Source organism: Eriocheir sinensis, chromosome 2 (genome assembly GCF_024679095.1).
Source record: "Eriocheir sinensis breed Jianghai 21 chromosome 2, ASM2467909v1, whole genome shotgun sequence".
Taxonomy (NCBI): Eukaryota; Metazoa; Arthropoda; class Malacostraca; order Decapoda; family Varunidae; genus Eriocheir; species Eriocheir sinensis.
The window spans coordinates 3,453,946-3,476,669 of NC_066510.1; the positions used below are offsets into that span (position 1 = coordinate 3,453,946).

Sequence of the window (22,724 nt, forward strand, 5' to 3'; positions counted from 1 at the left end):
GTGAAAAATCCACGATACGATACAATTTAAAAATCCGCGATACAGCGAGACTGCGATAAGTGAACCGCGATATGGTGAGGGATTACTGTAGTCCGTTGTATCCGACATTAGAAAACGTCCAGACATACATTATGACCATCGTAAATAGATTCCCGACGTCAAAAGAATGTTGTTGAGACGTTATTGAGATGGACATCCGACAGTCGTGGTTTATTGCTAAAGGGTGACATATGTTGGGGAGGGCGCTAACGATTATAAAAACTTCCAAAACAATCGGCTCCCTCCCAAACACGTCACCCATCAGCAATAAACCATGCCTGTTTGTTGGTTGTCCATTTCAACAACATCTCAACAACATCATTTCGACGTCGGCAATGATCGGCATTTATGGGGATCTATTTACAATGGCTGTGATATACGTCTGGCAGTGTGACATTTTCTAACGTCAGGAGGCGTCAGGAGTCAAGATCGTGAATGTGTGACGCTAGCCTTATTATTAAACGTATTTTTAAATTTTCACCACTAATAACAGACTTAGTAGACAAATGTTACAACACACTGTAATGGGTATAAATTGGATAAATTCAGGTTCAGGAAGGAAATAAGCAAGAACTGACTCATGAACAGGGTGGTGGATGAGTGGAACAAAGTAAGTAGGTACGTGGTAGAGGTATTCACAATCGACAGTTTGAAATGGAAATTATATATGGTCAAACTTCTGTTTACGAGTGCCTTAGTTTACGAGTGTTTTGATTTACGAGCAAAAAAATCCCACAAAAAATGCCTTGGTTTAGGAGCGGTGACTTGCTATATGAGCATCCTATTTGTTCCTTTTTTATTACTTTTTTGTCGCCACCCCCCGGGTGGGACACAGGGTAAATGGAGGCCGTCAGGGTCAAACACATACGTCCCTTCGAGGAGGGACCACAAACCCTTGCCGGGTGAGGGCTCATGAAGGGGAGGTGAGGATGCTGATAGACCAACACTACTGGCTTACGTCAGCCTAGCCTACCAAGTCGGTCTTTCAACGAGGACTGGTGTGTCTCTTTGTACAAATCGAAGATGTTAGCGTGGGTTCCCTTTGTTCTCTGCAAGACGAGAGTGCTCAGAGCAGAAAACAATGGGAGTAGAGCCTCAGTTAGGGCTGCCACCTTGATCTAAAACAAATAAGGAATGCAACATCCCATCCTTCAATACAGAACAAATCCATATTTTAAGGAACAGGTGGCAACCCTAAAATTTCTCTGGCCTGCCGTGACTGACAGCCGCTGCCCGCTGCTGATCAAGGCAAGAGGAAGGGGGAGAGACGTTACGACGCGAATTTTACACATATTTCATTATGACCCTTGACAAACAATTTTATGGACTGGTTTTGTGGTTCACTGCAAAATGCACTCACTACATTTTTTAAATGCTGAATTTTATCTGCTTCACCATTCAGACAGGCAAACACGGAACAAATGACGTTCCGTATTCTAAGTAAAGGGTGGCAAGTTTGCAACCTTAAGGCGTCATCTGGCGATATGTGGCCTTCTTAAAAGACTCCCCATTCTTGAAACTGTTTTTCACCTCCCTCCCGTAATCCGCGTTAATTTAGTCACAGTTACGGGATCTACAGTTCATTAGGAGTACAGTAAACCCTTGGTTATCCGGGTGCACTGTATCCGACCTCACCCGTATCCGGGAGTTTAAAATTTATTTTTTTCCAAAAAAATTTAAAAAATTGTTGCGCGCAGCCAAAAATCGTTCAAATTGCCAGCATAATGCCTCTAAGCTCTGCCCAGGCATTGTACCACACCCGTAAGGCGCACTCCAGCTTGTATGTAGCAATGATATTGACTTCCTGGTGCGAAGGTTTGCAGGAAAGCTGTGTGCTTCGCAGTACAACTGGCACGTAAATGTTCTTGTCAAGCGCTGCAGACCATATCGAAGTGATGAGAGTCAAGGCAGTGCAGGTTTAAATGGCGGGAGTGTCAAAGGACTGTTTAAATGAAACACACAGTGTGAACCCTAGCTTAAGCCTTGATGACTGCCTAAATCCAGACTGGACTAGGTGAGTAGGGCTCCATCACCGTGGGGAAGGCGTGCGGGTCCTTTAGCACTCCTGCGGGAGTGAGGGCGGAATAAGAAATGTGGATAAGTACCGCCCTCGGTCCAACATGTGAAAGAAGGATTTTACCATGCTTACGGTAAGGTGAGTAAAGGGGCCCGCAGGGGTTCGGGAGTCCCGTGGGCCAGCCCGATCTGGAAGTGCGGGCTGGCCGTAAATCGTGGTTACATCTTGTGGCTGGCCTCCCCGTGGTCCCACTGGATGCACTGTGCAGGGGGTACCCGCCCCCCCTGGCTCGCAAGGGCAACACAGTGTAAATAAACAGCCACAGATCACTGCGCAAGCGGATGCGCCAGGTTGTCATTAACTCCTTGGTTATCCTCCCCACTCACACTCAGAGTGGGGTGGCCTGGCATACTTGCCCGGCGTCTGTGGGTCTTTGGGCTCATTGCCAGGCTTAAAAGGGTAGGGCCCTGGGGTGCCTGCCCCGACGTCCATATAGAAGCCTGCTTTGAGCACTTGATGCCTGTTGCCAGCCCGGACCGCTTCGGGTATCGCTCTGGTATGCCTTCTGGTTGACCCGGGTGGTAAAGCCCGTGGTGCTCGTAGGCACGAGGTTGCTAACGCAGCTACGCAGCGATAAAGCCGCGGGCGCCCACCAGTGCTGGGCACTTGCGGTACTTTTTGCGGTACTGCAGCACTACTGCACTACCAAACTGGTACCGCAGAGGATTGCTGAAAGTACCGGAGTACCGGTACCGCATTCAAATTTCCTGCGGTACTTTTCGCGGTACTGGCAAACACTTTAAAGAAAAATAGTGATGATAATAATTAATGAATAAATAACTATGTAAATAAAAATAAACAATACCATTGTTTGAGGGGGCACCTGACCCACCAGACAGACAGACAGACAGACAGTCGGACATACGCACAGACACCGTGGGAAAGAGGGGAGGCACTTCCACTGAAAAGGACAGGTACCTATTGTTAATTAAAAGGATGTGATTTTTCATCGGAGGGAGGTTGGAACCAGGATTTTTTTACCTATGCTTTTCTAGGAGGACCCATACTTGCTTCTAAAATTAATCAACACCTCATAACTCCTATAGTACGTTAAATCAATTCATCTTTAGTTGCGTGCGCGCCGATTATCTCGCTATAACTGGCAACAGAGAGAGAAGGGGGAGAGAGACACGTTACTAACGTGTAGCATGCTAACGTAGACGGACTGAGAACGTGTAACGTTCTAAGTCTGGGCTCAACTTCACTACTGGCAGGTCGGTGAAAATCTTGCTTCTAGGAAATAATCTATTAAATAATTACCTGTATATATATTATTGTTGTCTACAACATTATTATGTTACTTATTCCGGGCACATCTTTCCTACTGGATAGTTTCCACATAATCTCAAGTGGCATTTAATTTTTTTTTTTTTTACATATAAGTGTTTTTGGCAATTGGTGTCGCAGAGCTATTTTTTTTCTCTTTTTAAGTGCTGCTTTAGAAACCAGGTACCGCAGTACCGCGTAACGCACTAGGGGGGGCGGGAAAAGTATCGGAGTACCGCAGAACACACTGGGCATGCTGAGGTACCGCAGTGCCGCGTAACGCAACCCCAAACTTTTGGTACCGCGCCCACCACTGACGTGCACCTAAGAACAGCACAGTGTCGGCCTTCCAGTTTTGTAAAACTGGACCTGTAAAAAGTTTCTTGTGACAATGCTGGGTCTGCTAGAAAGCCTACGTGGTAAAATAGATGGTGCAGACTTGGGCCCGGATTCATCAATCTTACCAACCACGCCTCCGGTATCTCTCACATTTACCGGCCCGGAGCGCTACCAGAGCTGCGGCATCTTTCAAACACGGGATTCATCAACGGTATGGTAACGCTCCGGTAACTCGCACCCTAGCAACGATTGGTTGGGCTGGACAGCCAGTCACGTGCGACCTTTGATGCTGTATTTCAGCTTTCACGTGTTGTTTGTTACTAATACAGACTTCAAAATCAAGACATGTGTATTGTACAGGCGTAAATACTGCCTTAAAACAAATAATTAGCGTGGTGATCCCTCAATTAGTTGCGTTTTTTACGAATGAATGCACGTTTCTTGTATATCTATTCTTGAAATAAAAATATACTCGCTTATGTAGCCTAGCTATATTCTGAACATTTTTGTATGTTACCTTCATAGTTTTCCGTCGCCAACGCCAGCTGCGTGCCTCACTATCACAAGATTGGGTATTATTCTAACCCCTCGCAACCAAAACTGGCTAGGGGGCCATTGTCATCATGCCTCACTGATGCAGCCAAGCAATGGGTGTGGGCGTGGGAAGTTGTGGCTGCTGAGGTGAATGGCGTGATCGAGTGGCTTCCTGAGTAGTGTGGAGGAGGTCAGAGCAAAATTTTACGACATTAAACTCCACAGCAAGAATATTGGAGACTTGAGACGGAAGGTGACTGTCACAGACAGAACATTATTCCCTCTGCAGTGTTTTAACAAGTAGGAAAAAAGTCATGTGGGTGGACAGTTCCACAGCCTTACATACTATAGAGTGCAGCCTGCAAGTGAAGCCGGCCTGAGGCCGTGCACGGGTCTGCCCAGTTCATCCCAAACCGACGACTTCACACACCTCACTCCCACCCCATTTCCTGACCCCAACATTCATTTTTGAGAAAAATGGAGACCACCATCATCTTCCTGAGAAAATTCTGCATCATACTAGCATAAAATTGTAACATTAATGTGTAAATACACATACGAAAATCAAAGTTAAATGAATAGGGAGTACACATTTTCTTGCATTTATTTCTCTTCAACTCCTTCGTACTCAGCTGGTTTTCGTCACATCGCTTCTATAAGCCCAGATCCTAAATCTGCATGCTTTTCTGCTTCTGATGGTGTAGGGCACGTATTTAGGTAAAAATACATTGGCTCAAAATCGCCTCCGAACATGAGCCGCGGCAGTGTCTACCCACTTACCACGCCTGCGGTAACTCAGTTACGGGTGCTCGGAGCCGCGGTAACTTTTGGCCTTACCACGGCTCCGGTAAGTGGTTGATGAATGCCGATTTACCGGGTGGGCGGAGATACCGCGAGACTTACCAGACAGAGGTCCGGTAATGGTTTGAAGAATCCCGCCCTTGGGCGGTTAAGCTGCCACAAATACCTGGGCTTTTCTGGGTTGGGTCCAGGCCCTGCTGCTGTGATTGGCCAGGCAGGGGAACGTTAGCTGCTGCCTGTGAACACGAGGCTAGGCACCCCAGCAATGGGTTAGCGGTTGAGGCTGTCGCGCCTAATTGGTGAATCCCAAGTAACAGATCCCCCCAAGGTGCAGCAGGACTGTGATAAGCCAGGGAGAGATTGCCACGAGTGCTAACCATGACAACGCTGCTCGAACCCTTTTCTCAGCGCCCGGAGCACATCAATCACGCGCATTTCACTCCCTGATGAAGACTGACTGCTACAAAGCCATGGGGCATACCATATTATGAGTATAGACAGAAGCACCTATGCAGTACTCTGTCGTTGCCTTTATGGCAGGCTATGCTCAAAAGTTTGGTTTTCGGGTCTGTAGACTTAACCTACACCATATCCAGGTTTTTCCCATATCCGGGTGCCCCCGTGGCTCCATCAACCCAGGTACCAGAGGGTTTACTGTATTTCAGTAGCTGCTTAGCGTCATTGCATGCGACGGAGTTTCTTAAAACGTCCTTTTTCTCTATAAAATATTGACAAATGGCATCGTTTCACTTTCTTGTTTCTAACGATGGTGATGATGTTTTCATACCGGGAAGTTTTTTACTTATCCCACAGTGATGCTTTGAAATGGTCTGTGGTGCAACAGCAATACAACAGTAACCTCCTGAACTCTATATCCAGCCCCACCTGGCAGGGTTACCCATAGGAAGCTCAGGAAATGGTCATCGCCATAGGCCTATGGAGGTGCAGCCAGCCCCGCCGTGGCTTGCGCAGGACCCCTGATTCTTGCCAAGAATTGGCGGGAATTCTTCAAAATCTGACACACCAGAACAAGAAACACAAGAATTTCACAAGATTTTGGGTTAATTCTTGCTCGGTCTTGAGTAAATTCTTGACCACCAGATGACAGTTCTAGTCTCAGTCCACGTTGTAAACTTGAAGAAATAGCATCCGTGCGCTAGCGTCATGTTTTCAGCATTACAGTGTGAGTTCTTTGTGCTTTAACAATGTCCCCCAGAAAAATTATTAAAAGGGATGGTTCTGGAAATAAGAAAACAGGAACGGTGGATACTATGCTCGCAACAGGAATGGGGAGCAAGCCGCGGTAGCTTGTATGCCCTCCTGGATGTGATTGACTCCTGTTCACCCTCCATCTCGGAAGATATGTCGGGTTAACTTCACGTTTGTGGTTGAATGTAGTTCTGGTGCCTCTAAAATAGGGAAACTGCGGCAGCTAAATCCCTGGGCAAAGCCTACACCTCAAGCATAGTTAGCGGTTGCAGGAGTCTCCGTAACAACTGTAACACATTGATTTGTGTTTCACATTATTTATCGTTGCTATTTGTTAGTAAAATTACTTTAATTCTGTAAAAAAATAACATATAAAATGATTTTTATATAAATATTTTTTTGAGATTTGGGACGCATTAATGGGATTTACATTAATTTCAATGGGGAAATTCATTTTGGTTTACGAGTGTTTTGGTGTGCAAGCAAAATTCCGCAATGAATTAAACTCGTAAACCGAGGCTTGACTGTATAGTTTTCAACGAAGGGAAGTTGGTGAATAACCCACTCTCAGGAGATGCCATGTGTAGGCCAACCGGTCAATTGTAATCTCATTATATCCTTGTATATCCTTGTGTAATAAAAATAATACTGATAGTAATAATAATAGGAGCAGGTGGTGGTTGAGTGGTTCGCATGCTGGGCTCGCATTTGCTGCGTCCTGGATGATGCAGGTTCAAATCCGCTGCTACCACCTGGGATTTTTCAGTCACCGCAGAGTGGCCTAAGATTACCCACGCGCTGTCCTGAAGACCACCCATCAACCCAGACTCAAGAGGAACTGTCCTAGTGAAATCAAGAATGAGCTCTGGGGGACAGCATGAGCAAAGATTAGATGGCGCCACTATAAACACTTGCTTCTGCCATGACGGGCTTGGGCTGACCACTAAAGAAAGCCTACCGGTGCTATAGGCCAGGATGTAAAAAATTAAGTAAATAATAATAATAATAATAATAATAATAATAATAATAATAATAATAATAATAATAACTACAAATATAATACCTCATTGTTGGTAACGCCAATCAGCATCGCGTTGAGTGGAGACTTGCAGAAAGGCGCCAGCATACACAGAGGCTCAAGGAAATACCTGAAAAAAAATTGTCCTTTTCATGGTCACACTGAGACAGTCCAACTTGAAGTCACTTTACTCCTTATCAGAGTTCCCGGGAGTACTCACGTAAAAGACTACAACTTTACTAAATTCCAAGTCAAGCACAGAACTTGAATTTTATAACAGCCACATAATGAGACTAAGTTTTTATTATCATGTGAGTATTATTCCGAAAGCTTCAAACAAATAGATTTCTAGCATGCTGTAATTCACGATTATGAAAAACTTTATGAATTTTCTTGTGTCTGTGTGTGTGTATGTGTACATGTCTGTGTGTGTGTATGTGTGCATGTCTGTGTGTACTTGTCATCATCAACTTCATTTCATTTAACGTCCATTTTCACTCTTCCTGAGCAGTTCGACGCTTTATGGCTCTCCTCCATTCTATGAAATCAAGCAATTTTCAGTTTTTGGCGCAAGATTTTCCAGGTGCATGCCCTTGCTTACCCAACCACCTATTATAAGTGGTATCCCTAGCCTTTGCCTGAACAAAAAAGGCAAACTCTACAAGGCAGCAGAGGGCTATGAGGTTTACCACCCACTATTTCACCCATAGTTAGGACTGGATGGCCATTGACTCTGATAAACATGAGTTCATCTGCCCTCAGAATGGTCTTGTTTTCAATCCACCTGGGGTCCAGCACACCCTCCTCACTGGTCTGTGTGTGCTTGTGTAATAAATAATAATAATAATAATAATAATAATAATAATAATAATAATAATAATAATAATAATAATAATAATAATAATAATAATAATGATAATATTCCTTAATTATGATCATTATATATTTAACTTTTTTTTGCATGCCCGAACCATGAATGATTGAAACCATGCATAACAAAATGTGCATATGGAAGGATTACTTAACAAAAGTTTATGAAACGTGCTAAAATCCAAGACATTATAAGATGGACTCAATCCCGTAAAATAGCTAACAAATTTGCTAAGAACAGAGATACTCACCCGATGCCTCGAGACAGAGGACAGGAGTGTTCGAGTCGCCCACCTGTCAACACACCTGGCCGATACAATAATGCTGTGCCTGTCTCATTGACTTCAATTTGGCTTCCATTGTTGAGGCAATCCAAAAGCCGGATAAAGCTGACCTCATAATCTGTAGAGCAGTAGCCACAATCAGAAGTACTGTTATCATATCATGGCTTAAGCTACAATCCAAAAAAGGGTAAATGAGTCACCTATTTCTAACCATCAAGCAACATTCATAAACTTTGTGTGAGGAGGCAGCGGTAGGCAAATGGTGGATGAAGGAAGTACTCTGAGTGCAGCAGAAATGGAGTGCACTCTGAGGGTAATGCTAGTTTGGGATATAGGCACTGTTAATCATCTAGTGGGCAACGTTAGTTCTATAGTGTCAGCGATTTGTCTATCAGTGCCTCTCAGGCCAATTCACGCCTGTTCTATATTGCAACCGCACGTACATGTTCATACTCTGCTACTTTCCACAGAATATACGGACTTTAGTTTATTCAGTGTTTGTCTATCCCATCTTTGTAAGAGCAGACAACAACCTGAACAACACACTCAATCCTCATTTTCCTGGATATCAGATTTCCAGGACAAAATTCAGGGTCTGGCAATCGGCGCACCTAACATCACCATGGCGATCCAGGATTCAGTACGTTTCATAACTTATAGGCGGTAATGTTATAATTGTATTTCGTAAAGAATCCCTTATAACCAAAAACTAACTAAAATTATGGGTATTCTTTTTCTTGAACAGAACATTGAATAAATAACAGAACAATATGAAAATACGTACTATATATTTTATATGGCAACTGTGGGCCGAGACAGTAGTGCACGCCATTTTGCGGGTATCAGATACCTTAAGTTAACCCGTCAACTGTTGCATGCCTTCTGGAAGCGCATTTTTCATAGCAGCCCCATAAAGTTTCTGTGATGTGTATTACTTTGATACTTTTTTATGCATTTTATTAACCTTTGATTTAGTGATTTAGACTTGCCTAATATGTATTTGGTAATTTTTGCCATACTTATAAATAGAAATAATAAAACCCCTATCACTCACTTTTTATTTTAAATAGATTGCACTCCTCTCATAAATTTCAGGCTTTGCATCTCTTCTATGGTAAGAGGAAGTTGTAATTTAGCAGTAGAAAAGCTGTTTTGGTATGAGAAAGCAATAATAGAAAGACAAGAATCGAAGAAGATTCTGTGGAGTAAGCGTTGCCTTGCCAGATGTTGGTAACGCTGTCAGGCGGGGCGGGGTGCCGGGGCGGGGTTTATTGTTCACTTGCCTGCCACCAGCCATGGATGATTCACGCACCTCACCATGTACATATTAGTATATATGAGCAGTGTGGCTTTCATATCAGTGTTTTCTTTATCTTTTTGTTTAGCCTATATATCCCATGTGCAATTATTTTTTACTTGTATGTACAATACATAGGGGTAGGCGGTGGCCGAACTGGTAGCGTACTGGACCCACATTCGCCGCGTGATGGACGACGCGGGTTCGAATCCTCACGCTACCACTCGGATTTTTCAGTCACCGCCGAGTGGCTTAAAACTACCCACATGCTGTCCTGAAGACCACCCATCAACCCGGACTCTAGAGGAAGCCGTCCAAGCGAATCAAGAATGAGTTCTGGAGGGCAGCATGAGCCAACGCACGATGGCGCCACTATAAACACTCGCCTGCGCCAGAACGGGCTGGGCCGACCATCAGGCCCCACCTGGAAGAAGCACTGGGCCGACCATCAGGCCCCACCGGGAAGATGCCTACCGGCGCAATAGGCAACAACGTAAAAAAAAAAAAATAAATAAATAAATAAAAAAATAAAAAAAAGTGATTGGAAATTTATGCAGCTTACTCCGTATAATTTGATGGCATTTGCTTTATTTGCAATGCTAAATTTGCAGTGTCTGAATAATGGAAAGAATTGTTGCTTATACAGAAACATTATCACCTTTATGTTGTCATTATACCAAATATGTAGCATTTTTGTTATATTATTTATTATTTTAGAAGCAAGCTAGAAAAAAAACCCTAGTAAGTTACAGTCAATGTCCGTAGGGAAGAGGCTTATCTTGCACCATACTGTTTTTCATAATGTTTGTGTTATAGCCTACTGATGTCATTGAAGGACAATTGTTTGTCATATTATTTACAGCCTAAAAATATAATTCCAAGTGATGTTTCTTTTAGATTTATTGAAGATGTGTAAAAAGAGCATTACCATATTATCTGCTATTAGTCTCACATCACTTATAAAATGGGAATGAGCACGTATTGTTTGTGTATTTTATTTTTTTCTTCAGTATCTCTCTCTCTCACCAGTGGAACGCCAGCACTCGTCGAGCAAGCAACTCTCCCGGCCTCTGTGTAATGCCGGGATGTGTAGGGAGGAGGAAAAACTTAGAAATATAAGGAAAAAAAACATAGGTTAAGTCATTAGAAGTGATTATAAGTGATTACAAGTAGTTATAAGTGGTCAAAAGTAGTTATAAGTGATTATAAGTCCTTTTAAGGCCATCATAGGTATGTAAGTAATTATAAGAAACATTCATTAATCACAATCTATAATTCTAAGTATCGGGAGGCTTGTATTTGTCTCTATATTGTAGAACATAACAAATTCTACCCCCCCCCCCCCCTCAGACTACAATTACACATGATGGTGCAATCTTTTCACAACACTGTCCTGCCAGAACTCAGTGTCTACCGTCCCTCCCCCTGCCAGCAAACGCATTCGAAGCAGTTACCAGCCACCTTGTTTGTAAATGTCCTATCTGTTAAAAGTCATCCACCTTACATAGATTTTTTCGCTGCTTCAAAAGTAAATTTCGTCACCTTGCAAGATAAGAAACCATAACTCATATGTAAACTACCCTAATTTTTCCCTTCCTCTTAAATAAAACCTTAACAGAGCATAATCAGCTACTTGGCCCCCCTTTTCCCGCTCTTACGGGACGCCGCCCTCACCGCAGGGTGAGTATAAAAGCTCGGGGTGGCTTTTCCCGGGCCTCGCTCACCCTCACTCATTCAACTCCTTTGCTCACAGGTATGTACGTGACTCTCCCGCCTTCCGCTCTCCCATTTTTTCCCCCTACGTGCCCCCAGTGTTAATTACCATTTCCCCTTTAGCCGATGTGTGTCTTAATTATCCTGTAAATGCATTTCTGATCCCAGTAAATGAAATAGGCCTCGCTCGCCCTCACTCATTCAACTCCTTTGCTCACAAGTCTGGTGGCCACTCTGCCACACACAACACACACCCACACACACACAACACATACACCTACACGAAACCCGTGATTCTTTCCCAATGTGTTCTTTTAGGTGTTAACCTCAGTGCTCCTCTTCTTTCCGTGATAGGGGTTGAAGAAGGAAAACCCCTTAAGCGTTCTTGGAGCCTGACGGGGTGCAAACGGGGATTCGAGCCCCCAAAATTTCCTTCTTATCCCCTATTGCAGAAAGTACCTTGGGAGTATATAGGCGTATTACCATTAACCTGTGGTTTTTCTCTAGAGTGAGAAGTCGTGAGTTTTGTCCAGACGGCTGTGCAGTTAAAATACCCTTTTACCGCCCCAAGTTTCCCCGCTCACCACGTTACCCCTTGTCCAAGGGATCAGAGTCTCGCTCTGGGTCACTTTAACCCCTAATTAAGTCCTTAGTCTTTTTATATACATATACTTTAAGGTTCCCAGTGAGCTACCGGTGACATAGTTCAGCGGTAGATCTCTAGGTGGTGGCAGCAACTCTACCCCCAGGGTGAGTCCCCCCTGGTTTATCCCCAGATTCCCCATTAGTTGAATTTTCTTTTAACATCATTTAGTGCCCCGAATTTCTGGGCACGACATCTGGGCCACCTATAGACTGTTGAGTTGCTCGCCCTGCTCTGCTACGGGCTGCCATGTGCACCCGTTTCCCCGCCTGGCACGCCAGCCGGTGGGTTCTACCTGCCATCACAGCGACGGGCCGTCAATACGACAATGGCCCGTTTCCCCTTCTGAGGGGATAAATCTTCCACCACCACCATCTCTCTCTCTCTCTCTCTCTCTCTCTCTCTCTCTCTCTCTCTAAACATGCACACACTCAACATATATGTATATCATAATTATTATTATTCTGCATAGGCTATAAAAGCAGCAGTATCTCAATACAATAAATTTTGCTTTCCAGAAATGTGTATTGAAGTATTTTTGACACATTTCTATACTTTAAATATGATTTATGGAAAGTCAATCACTCGCTAATTTAGCCACGTCAGATGAAGCACTCGAATCACAGTACAGCAGTTTACGGGCTAAATAAGCATATTTTTGCTGCACAAAGCAGGTGATGTCACTTATTGTGACTTCATGAGCTTTCATATTTATCTATTTGTGTATATTTCAAAGAGGCAAAACGTACATTACTAGTTTCATTTGTACTAGTGACACAAATTTGTGACTATCACAACAGAATTTCACTCAATTAAGTGAATCAGACACCACAGAAATATTACCAGTGTGTGTATGAATGAATAGGCCTACAAAGATAAGCACATACTTTGATTTAACTCTAGGATGTCTCGTGGATCATTAATAAATAAAAACAAAAAATCCGGATAGGCTACTCTTTAGCCCACTACTGCCTCTTGCGGCACAAAAACAGTCCCTCCGCCAAGTTCGTACCCCGCATTTTGTGATGTTAGATGCGTCTATTGTTGGAAATATGCCTGGTCAAGTCAGGAAACCAAAATAGAGTCCAGGTAAATAATCTGGGGTTTAACTAAGTCTGGCTGTTGCCGGACCTGTGCCTAGCCAAGTCCAGGTATCAAAACAAAAGTCAGGCCACACAAAAGTTTGCGTTCCCTGATCAGTGTCTGCAACACTCGCTATTTGCCAGGTGAACGAGTGTTTTTTATTATGGTGGTGGTGATGATCACGTTGCCTTCACAACAAGTTCACTAATTCACTAAACTTCATACAGGTCTCCCTCAGGCCTGTATTTTTGTTCAGAGTGGTTGAATTCCTTTAATTACATTCGATATTTATGTATTAGCACTTCATCCTCTGAGTTTGTCAGTGTCTTCACTGAAATGTCCACAATGGGCTCTATGAGTATCTTCTTCTAACACACATTCTTGTTATCTGTTTCTTCAGTTATCAGGTGAGCAGCTACTCTAGCTCACCCAAACGTGCGGCTGTGACGTAGGTCTCTAGGGAATAAGCGGGAGTACAGTGTTGACACATTTTTAACCCCACATTGGTTGCTTCTCTCTCTCTCTCTCTCTCTCTCTCTCTCTCTCTCTCTCTCTCTCTCTCTCTCTCTCTCTCTCTCTCTCTCTCTCTCTCTCCACCTTTGCTGTACTGTACTGTACTGATGCGTAGATTAGATTAGATGGTAGAAACAATAAACAGCCTAGAAAGGACCCAGAGGTCTGTTGCTGTTTGCTTTTCCTTTGTATTCTCTCTCTCTCTCTCTCTCTCGTTTATTCAACCTGATTTATTATATTATGATACAGAAATTGTGGGAAGTTATACGAACAAAAATTCTCTCCACCTGTGTGGATGCCGGGAGTGTTACCGTCACAAGGATTTGAATGTATTTTTTTTTCCATACCTATGTCAGTTTATTTTAACGTACACTCCTTCATGATATAATCTAAATATAATTGTGAAACTACTTACCCACCTCAAAATGTAAAGGAAACTCAACAATAAGTATAGCATTCTTTTAGCAACACTGTAAAATATGTATGCCACATTTCTATATATGCTTATAAATAACTTATCCATAATAAGTTAACCATTCTTTCATACGTTATAATACTAAGATTAAATGATGCATATTTGCTGATCATATTTGTCATGGTTTTACTTATATTAGAACCAGAGCTGGGACTACCGATTGACATTTGGGATCGGTACTACCGGCGGTAGATTACTGCTACCGATACCGATCATTCGGTATTTTGAAGAAACTACCGAATACCACTACCGATCGCATGATTGGCAGTCAATCGGTATCGGTAGATTGAAAAGCGAGGGACTTTTGTTAAGACTTAAGAGAAGACGACCCCGGCAAAATGAAACGGACAAGTTTCAACACGTTCGAGCGCATCTATGGGAAGCAGTTAGCAGGAAATTCCAGGTATTACTTTGATGTCATCACGCTTAGCCAATCACCGGCCGTTCTGGGCGTTCTCAGCCAATCAGAGGCAGCCACGACCTAGCAGATTCTCGCTCCCGCCAAAAGTTTTGGCGGGAGCCCCACTCTTGTTTGGCCTGCCGACGCGAGTAGCCTACACCTACGCTCTAGCTCCTACGCTCTCGACAACGTGCTCAGCCTCATCGCCTAGTGTTTTAAGTGGCAGTGTTTTTAAGTCCACCCGCGGCAGCAGCACTTTAATCGTTTTGTGCTTTTAACTTTTCAAGTGATTTTCCTTTTTTAAACTTTATTTTACATTAAAAAAGTTTTGATCAAGTCAGTGAACTATTTAATCATATTGTTACGAACCAGAGGTTAGGATATGCTGTGTGTTGAGTGAGTGTGTGTTTGATGTTTATTTTTTGAGGGAGAAATTCATTTATTAAATAAGTTATGTATTTTTGAACTTAAAAAAGGTATTAAAAGACTCTAATTTACTTCTATTCTTAAGTTAACCGAAATAAGAGAGAAATAACTTAAAATGTGTGTTAAGGGCCTTTAAAAGCATTTTTTTATTATATAATTATAGAGTTTTTTAATCTACCGATACCGAATCTATACCGATCGGTAGATTTCTGAAAAATCTACCGATCTACCGATACCGATTGGACGCGGCTCGCTACCGACTACCGATACCGGTGGTAGATTTTTTCTACAGAATCCCAGCTCTGATTAGAACATTTCTACATCGATGGCTAGGTGACGCGCGGCAACGCTGTACAAGAGATCCCGTACGCTGAACCTGCCCACAACCGCACATTTAGTTGAGCCGAAGTATCGTTGTGACCATTTTTAATATCCATTTCATATTATTGTTACCTGAATTTTATAGAGAAGCACCCCAAAATAGCAGACACTTCATGTGAGTAGAATTGATGCACAGGGGGTCAAGATCGGCTTTCATAGTATATATACTAATTATTGTGCATTTGCATAATAAAGGATGCCTCAAAATACTCAAATGAACCAAAAATGAAAATATGAAGAACAAAGGCAATTCTTTCCTTTAATGTCATTACCTTCTTTCAGTGTTTTCTTTCCCATTTAGTAGTTTTTAATCTCTTTTGGGTGTTTAAGGCATCATTTGTTGTACAAATGAATAATAAAATTAATAAGACCATGTCATATATTTACTGTGTTAGGTTTACTGGTTGTTAGGTTAGGTTAGATTTGTCAATTTTCTAACATTAAGTATGTGTGATAGATTCTGCACTGTGGTGATGTCATTGGTAGTGGAATAGGTTATGGCGGTGAGCCATGGGTTGACGCTGACCACAGACACATGGGTCCCCATGCACATTTCATGGCTATTATCACAATTGTATTTTTATCTCCACACTCTCTCCTATGATTTTCTTGGAGGTTTAAAAGTAGGTAGAAAATATATGAGACAACAGCGGAGGAGCTGGTTAAGTAGAAAACAAGATATTGGAGCATGAATGATGCCAACCTTGACCCAACTGACATAGCATATTATGGTTATTATTCATTTCCACAACAAATGATGCCTCAAAACACTAAAAGGAGCTCAAAACAATCAAATGAAAGGAAAAAAGGAAAGATCAACCCCCAAAACACACACAAAGTAGGAAGCAGCATTAAAGGAAACTGAGGTAAATCTTAGGAATAGCGGCTCCTAGTGGGTGCGTGTTTCGGGCACGGTGTGGTGGTAATTACAACATTTCTATAGAGTACAACGGGGTTTTGACAAGCGGACAGGCGTGTTTATGTCACAAGGGGTGTATTTTTCCGCGCGGGCTCTTCCTTTTCTTCATCCTGGAGCTCGCAGTCTCACCGCCCATCGACTTAGAAGAAATCGTGAGGCCAGCGTGGAAAAATACACCCCTTGTGACAAACACGCCTGTCCGCTTGTCAAAACCCTGTCATACATGCTAGAAATGTTGTAATTACCACCACACCGTGCCCTAAGCGCGCACCCGCTAGGAGCCGCTATTCCTTAGATTTACCGCAACTGATACTAAACGGTCCCCCAACAATGTATAAGATATTGCCCTCACCTCTTAGGCCAGGGTCGTCTGCCTTCGTCCTGATGTTTCGTATTCTCACAGGCTTCCCGCTCAGGCTGGACAAGATCAGTCTTTGGCGGAAGTAATTGCTGCCTTCGTAGGTCAGCACCCCGCCCACCTCCATGGCCGTGTTCTGCCTGGAGGAGACTGGGCTGAGTACGAGTAGTTTATTAGGCGGCAGAGCTGGCACAGAGGCGGGCAGGTGGCTTTTGTTATGTTCTTGTGTGCCCTTATGATTGATATTCGGTCCCTGTCCGCTCGAATATCACGTGTTCCACTTTACAGAGTCTAAAATGTCTTCGTGGGTGTTTTATGGGGCTATTTAAGCTGTGGACCCACAGCCTCTAGAGTCCACCCTCCCGCGACCTGCCCAAAAGTGTAAACAAACCCACGTGGCTAAACTGGTCTTGATCTTGATGTGACAGCCTCACGGGGAACTTCGTATTTCACCCAGGTCGAACCTTCGTAACGGCAGCTCCTGTGAAAAGAAAAAACAAAAAGTGTGGTGCCCGATAATTAGTCACGGTGTATCAGTTCTGGGTTAAGATTCGTTTTAGGTCCGTGCCAGTATCTCATTACCTAAACATCAGTATCTCTTCATATATCTCTTCTACAAACCTTCAACAGTCATTGAAACGCTTTGAAAATCAAATTCAAGGACTTTTTTTTTACTCTTGAAAATATGGGATAATGTTTACGAAAGCGCGTCGCCTCCTCTGGTGCTGGCCGCGGCGACGCTGCTGCGGGTGTTGCGAGAAATACCTCCTCGCTGAAATAAGTCACATATACATGAGGGGGGGGGTCAAGGGGGGGGGGCGTAGCCCCCCTGGTTAGAAGGGGGGGGTCGAGGGGGGCGCAGCCCCCACGTTAGTAGGTCGTAAAGTTCGGTTGGAGTAGTTTAAATATGCTCCCCGACCCTAAGCCCTCTGCGATCTATTTTGCAGCTGCGGCGGCTGCAGCGTCGCCGCGGCCAGCAGAGGAGGCGACGCGTTTTCGTAAACATATTATCCCCTATTTTCAAGAGTAAAAAAAAGTCCTTGAATTGGATTTTCAAAGCGTTTCCATGACTGTTGAAGGTTTGTAGAAAAGATATATGAAGAGATAGTGATGTTTCATAAAGTAGATTATGAGATACTGCGCTATCACGGACCTAATACGAATCTTTACCCAGTTCTGTATTACCCCTTCCCTTTCTTCGAGACACCGTCTAGACAAGTGTCGCGTAATTCTGTCCTTAGTGTCCTGCCATAGCCTGTTACCGTCCACAGGTTATAAGTGATGTGCCTTCCCTTGTCTGGTTCATTAATCATAGCATTAATTGTACCTGACATAATTAAAGAGTACCCAAAGTTTGCTGCCAGGTGGTAATTTAGGTAATTGCATGTGTATCTACTCAGGAATATTATCAGTATTTACATTCTAATTCCTTTTTCTGTTAACTAACCTCAACATGTGTTTTTATTTTTGTAGTACAATGAAAATTTTTATTTTTTGTCACTAGCCTAGTCAGGGGTTTGTCTGCAAGACCAGCCATTCCCCTTTGTTGTATTTTACAACAATAAATATTTCAATTCAATTCAATTTATTGTTGCGGTAGATCTATTTCGTAAATAATACTTAACCTGACAACACCAGGCAGCCTGACCGAGGCAACCTAATCTGACAACACCTGACACCTGGCAGGTGTCCACAACCTTGCGGCCGTATAAAGAGTGGCAGTTCGGCGGATTCACTTTTTAGGGCTGATGTCGACTCCACAAATTCTACCTCCATGGTCCGAGGACAGAAAACAGAGGAATTAATGGGTGACTTTTATTTTTTTTGTCCATTATATCCTACCTTTTCAGTCATTCTGTTATTTCTTTTTTAACTCCAAGTATACCATTCTTATTTAACAAAAAAATCATATATTAGGCCGGGTTCCCAACCTTTTTGTTCCTCTGTACCCCTTGGGCATTTATATAGGTTCCCATGTACCCCTAAAAATTTAGGATAAAAAAACGAAATTGTAGTATTTTGATATTATATTATAATGAAATCTGTATGTGTAGACTGATGATATAATTTAAATAACACTTTTGTGTACTCAAATGAGAAAAAAAAACATTGTGCAATTTGAATGCATTACAACACCATGTATTGTACAGTGGTGGTTATTCTCGCGGACCCAATGTACCCCCTGAAAAGTGCAAATGTACCACTGGGGGTACATGTACCGGGAACCCCTGTATTAGGCATCCTGGTCCACGTCAACGTTGTGCACCCGACTCCGTCTCATTGCAGACTGCATAACTTTTAACCCGGTAGCAGCGGGGATCATGTTTCTTATAATGGTCCCCCCAAGCGAGAAAAATGAGAAAAAATCACCCCTCACACAAACCATTTCATAATATATATCCAAGCATTTGTGATTAGATTATGTATCATCTATTTTGGGGGGTTTATATCATGGGACAAATTTGGCCCGTCGCTGCTACACGGTGAAGCCACAAATTTGGCCCGTCGCTGCTACACGGTGAAGCCACAAATTTGGCCCGTCGCTGCTACACGGTGAAGCCACAAATTTGGCCCGTCGCTGCTACACGGTGAAGCCACAAATTTGGCCCGTCGCTGCGCTCCACGCAACGGACCCCGCCTAACGCCTTTGAAGGCAACTTAATCATGCGCGGGCCAGCAAGATTTTCGCGGGAAGTGACCAGACTTGTTATAATTAGATTCTGATTTCACAGAGCTCACTTTAAGTTACGCTGGTTTAGTGTGGTATATTCAGAGTTGCTAGCCAGCCCACGAAACTTGATCTATTAATTCTTTCAATTATTGTATTTTATTTACCTGTGTTTGTCTCAGACTGGGGCTTGTAACAATGGACCGTATTGGCTATACAGGCAGCGCCACATGCGGCCACTCAACTCCAAGCTGTCCTTTCCATAGAGTTCGTTATAGACTAGAGTGCGTCTGAGGCTGTCTCCGGGATACACGGCCATGGTGCCGCCATCGCTCCAAGCCGATGATTGCACACACTTCACTCCTGCCCGATTTCAGTTTTTCTCCATGTCAAATAGTAGTGTCAGGAAATCGGGTAGGAGTAAAGTGTGTGTAGTCGTTAATTGGCTTGGAGCGGTGGAGGTACCAAGGCCCTGTATCCTGGAGGCAGCCTCAGACGCAAGCTATAGTACAAACTTGAATTCTATGGAAAGTACCGCTTTGACAGTTCACCGATTGGCCACGTGTGGCGCTGCCTGTATAGCCAATACTGTCCATTAGCCTACACTTCAGTATATTAAGTGACACTGTTATCCTAATGTAGCTGAGATCATTCTCGTTGCTTTATTTATTGGTCAACGAGAGAAAATATAAATGCTCTCCGGCAGCCTCTCCTCATCCAAAATCGTTAAATTCTTGCATGAAAGCCCTAGTTGTGAAATCAAGCCACAGACTTACATACTAGACTGCTCGTCCCCTATCTCCCTGCTGTATTGTGCTGAGTGACACCAGCCTGTGGCCATGGGTGTGCCCAGTTCATCCAAAACCGACGACTCCACACACCTCACTCCCACCCTGTTTCCTGACCCCAACATTAATTTTTAAGAAAACTGAGACCACCATCATCTTCCTGAAAACAATTCTGCATCACACAAGCATCAAATTGTAGTAATAATATAAAAATACAGATACGAAAATTAGAGTTAAAATTAATGAAGTAGGGAGTACACATTTTCTTGCACTTATTTCCTTTCAACTCCTTGGTACTCAGCTGTTTTTTGTTGCATCACTTTTATAAGTCCAGATCCTAAATCTGCATGCTTTTCTGCTTCTGATGGTGTAGGGTACGTCCCAAGGTAAAAATATACATAGGGTCAAAATCGCCTCCGAACATAAGTCGCGCGGTGACGGCGTTCATTCACCTCGGCATTTGTTTACTCAGACTCGCAGCTCTCGCACAAAGACCGCTGTAGGGAGGGATTCCAGCTTGCCAGTTGTAACGTCTTTTTTTTCAAGCCAACGCTACATTCCTTCTGACGGCCACTGTTTAGATGGTAATGTGGTAGCGGAGTGGTCGTCTGGCTATTTCCGAGCGGTTGTCAATGATGTTGAGACAAGCCTCAGGACAAGTGAACACTCGTTCTGGGTTTTAGTGCGGTAATGATGGAAGGTGGGTGGATTCCCGTGTGAACCACTCTGAGACAATGTTTAGTCAAGGGGGAAGTGGTGATAACGTGCGTGTGTGGGTGTGGGTGTGTGTTCAGTAATGCCCAAATGGCAGGTTGACAGGCTTCAAATTATAGCACGTACAGTAACTTAATCACTTTTCTTATGTATGAGTAGTTACAGCTCCTGGGAGGTTAGCGGAGTGACAATTTTAAATGAATACATACATATTACTGAACCTAACTAACTATCTATCAGGGATATTGGGGAACATTTGAATGCTTATCTGTGTTGATAATCCTTGAAGTGCTGACTGGTGTAGGATGGAGGAGGGCACTGGGGCGATTGAGGCGCTGGGGGGCGGGGGAGACTGCCAGGGCCGGTAACTGTAGCAGCGTTGTTGGCAAGGCGTGGTTGAAGAGGCCGTGGAGGTGGTTATGAGGCTGGGCGTGTGGTTGAAGAGGCCGTGGAGGTGGTTATGAGGCTGTGCTCTGCTGTGCCTTGCCTCGCCTTTGCTGTGTTTTGCTCCGCCTCGCCTTGCTGTGCTTGTGGTGGTTGGTGGTGTTCACAGGGCTGTGATGGACGGTCACGCCACCCCCTTAGCAAAAATGTGCGTCCTGTTATCACGGCTCTCTTCGGCTCACTCTCTGGGTTTCTGTCTCTTCCCTGGCAGCCCTCCTCGCTTCCTGCTGCTCGTCTCCTCACTGGCTCGTGCTTCTCCCTGCCCTTGCCTGCTCGCCTGTCTTCTTGCTAAGCTCCTCCCCCTTCTTCACGTGACTCCCTCTCTGCATTACAACCAGATAATCTATCGCTAGCTAACTAATAATCATTCTAGGGTTCGAGACTGGAGATGAGGATTTCAGAAACGTCTTTCATCCATTCACACCCTCATTCACGCCAATAATCTCTACTTATCACACACACTCGTTCACCCGTCCACACATCCGCTCACTTGCTCGTTTGTTGTAATATATAGTCACTCACTCACTTGCATTCATACTCATTCACTCATTACACATTTGGACCGTTACACAGTAATAAACTCCCATCAACTTGTAATGGCCAGAAATGTGCTACAATTGCAATGGCATTTTTCCCCATGTAAATAGAGTTAATGGGATGTTTGCGCAGCCATATATATGTACGTACATGGGTTTCTCATGACATGTGAAGGAAAAAAGGAAGAGAGAGGGGGAGAAGAAAGAGAAGGAAAGAAAGAGGAAAGAAGAAAAAAAGAGAGAGAGAGAGTATTGGTGGGATCAGCCCGATTGTTAATTGTTGGGAGACCGTGCGGGGAGAATTCATGGCCACTGGAGTGACTGGGACGCGAGTTTCTAGCCTCATTTTGTGGGGGTTAACGGCACGTACTGGTGACCCGTCTGAGATTAGAAATGCCACATCTTTACTGTGTTATTGAGTGTGGAAATAAGGCAGTAAACACCCAGTGGGCACTCGTGTTGCACTTCACTTAACCAGTCTGTTCCTTTAGTGAAAATTATGTAAATCCAACCTTGTTGGTTCATCCTCTCCTCTAAATCTCATCTCTTCCTTCACCCATTATTTTCACCATGACGCCACATGAAAATGACGTACATGGTGTGTTTGGTGGGTGGAACCTCATTGCTGGTGAAGTGGTGATGATGACACTAGCCACACTTACGCACCTTTTGTACAGTAAGGATTATTGTCTGAAAGATAGTATTCCTGACAAACACTCCCCCCCCTCCTCAGCTGCACAACCAACTAAACAATGAGTCAGTGGGGTGTTTGGTGCCACCATATCTTGGCAAAACTTGATAAGGCTATTGAGTAATGGTGAACAATGTTGTGTGGCCAGCGGGTCAGCTGAACTCAGGGTGCAGGTGCCCACCCTTCCCATGCACCTCTCCGTGCAGCGGCTCCCAGGGCCACCTTGACGCATGCACCT

The 22,724-nt window shown here is 43.8% G+C and overlaps 1 protein-coding gene across 1 annotated transcript in view; it reads right to left on the reverse strand.

Moving 5' to 3' along the window:
* LOC126998590 (RNA 3'-terminal phosphate cyclase-like protein) overlaps positions 1-16,975 on the reverse strand; it is a 32,396-nt gene extending 15,421 nt beyond the window's left edge. The window contains exons 1-3 of the mRNA XM_050860471.1: positions 16,640-16,975; positions 8,405-8,555; positions 7,329-7,413 (exon numbers count right to left, since the gene is read on the reverse strand). Coding sequence (XP_050716428.1) covers positions 7,329-7,413; positions 8,405-8,555; positions 16,640-16,772 — 369 coding nt within the window. The 5' untranslated portion in view covers positions 16,773-16,975. The remainder of the gene's footprint in view (positions 1-7,328; positions 7,414-8,404; positions 8,556-16,639) is intronic.
* Positions 16,976-22,724: the final 5,749 nt, after the last annotated feature.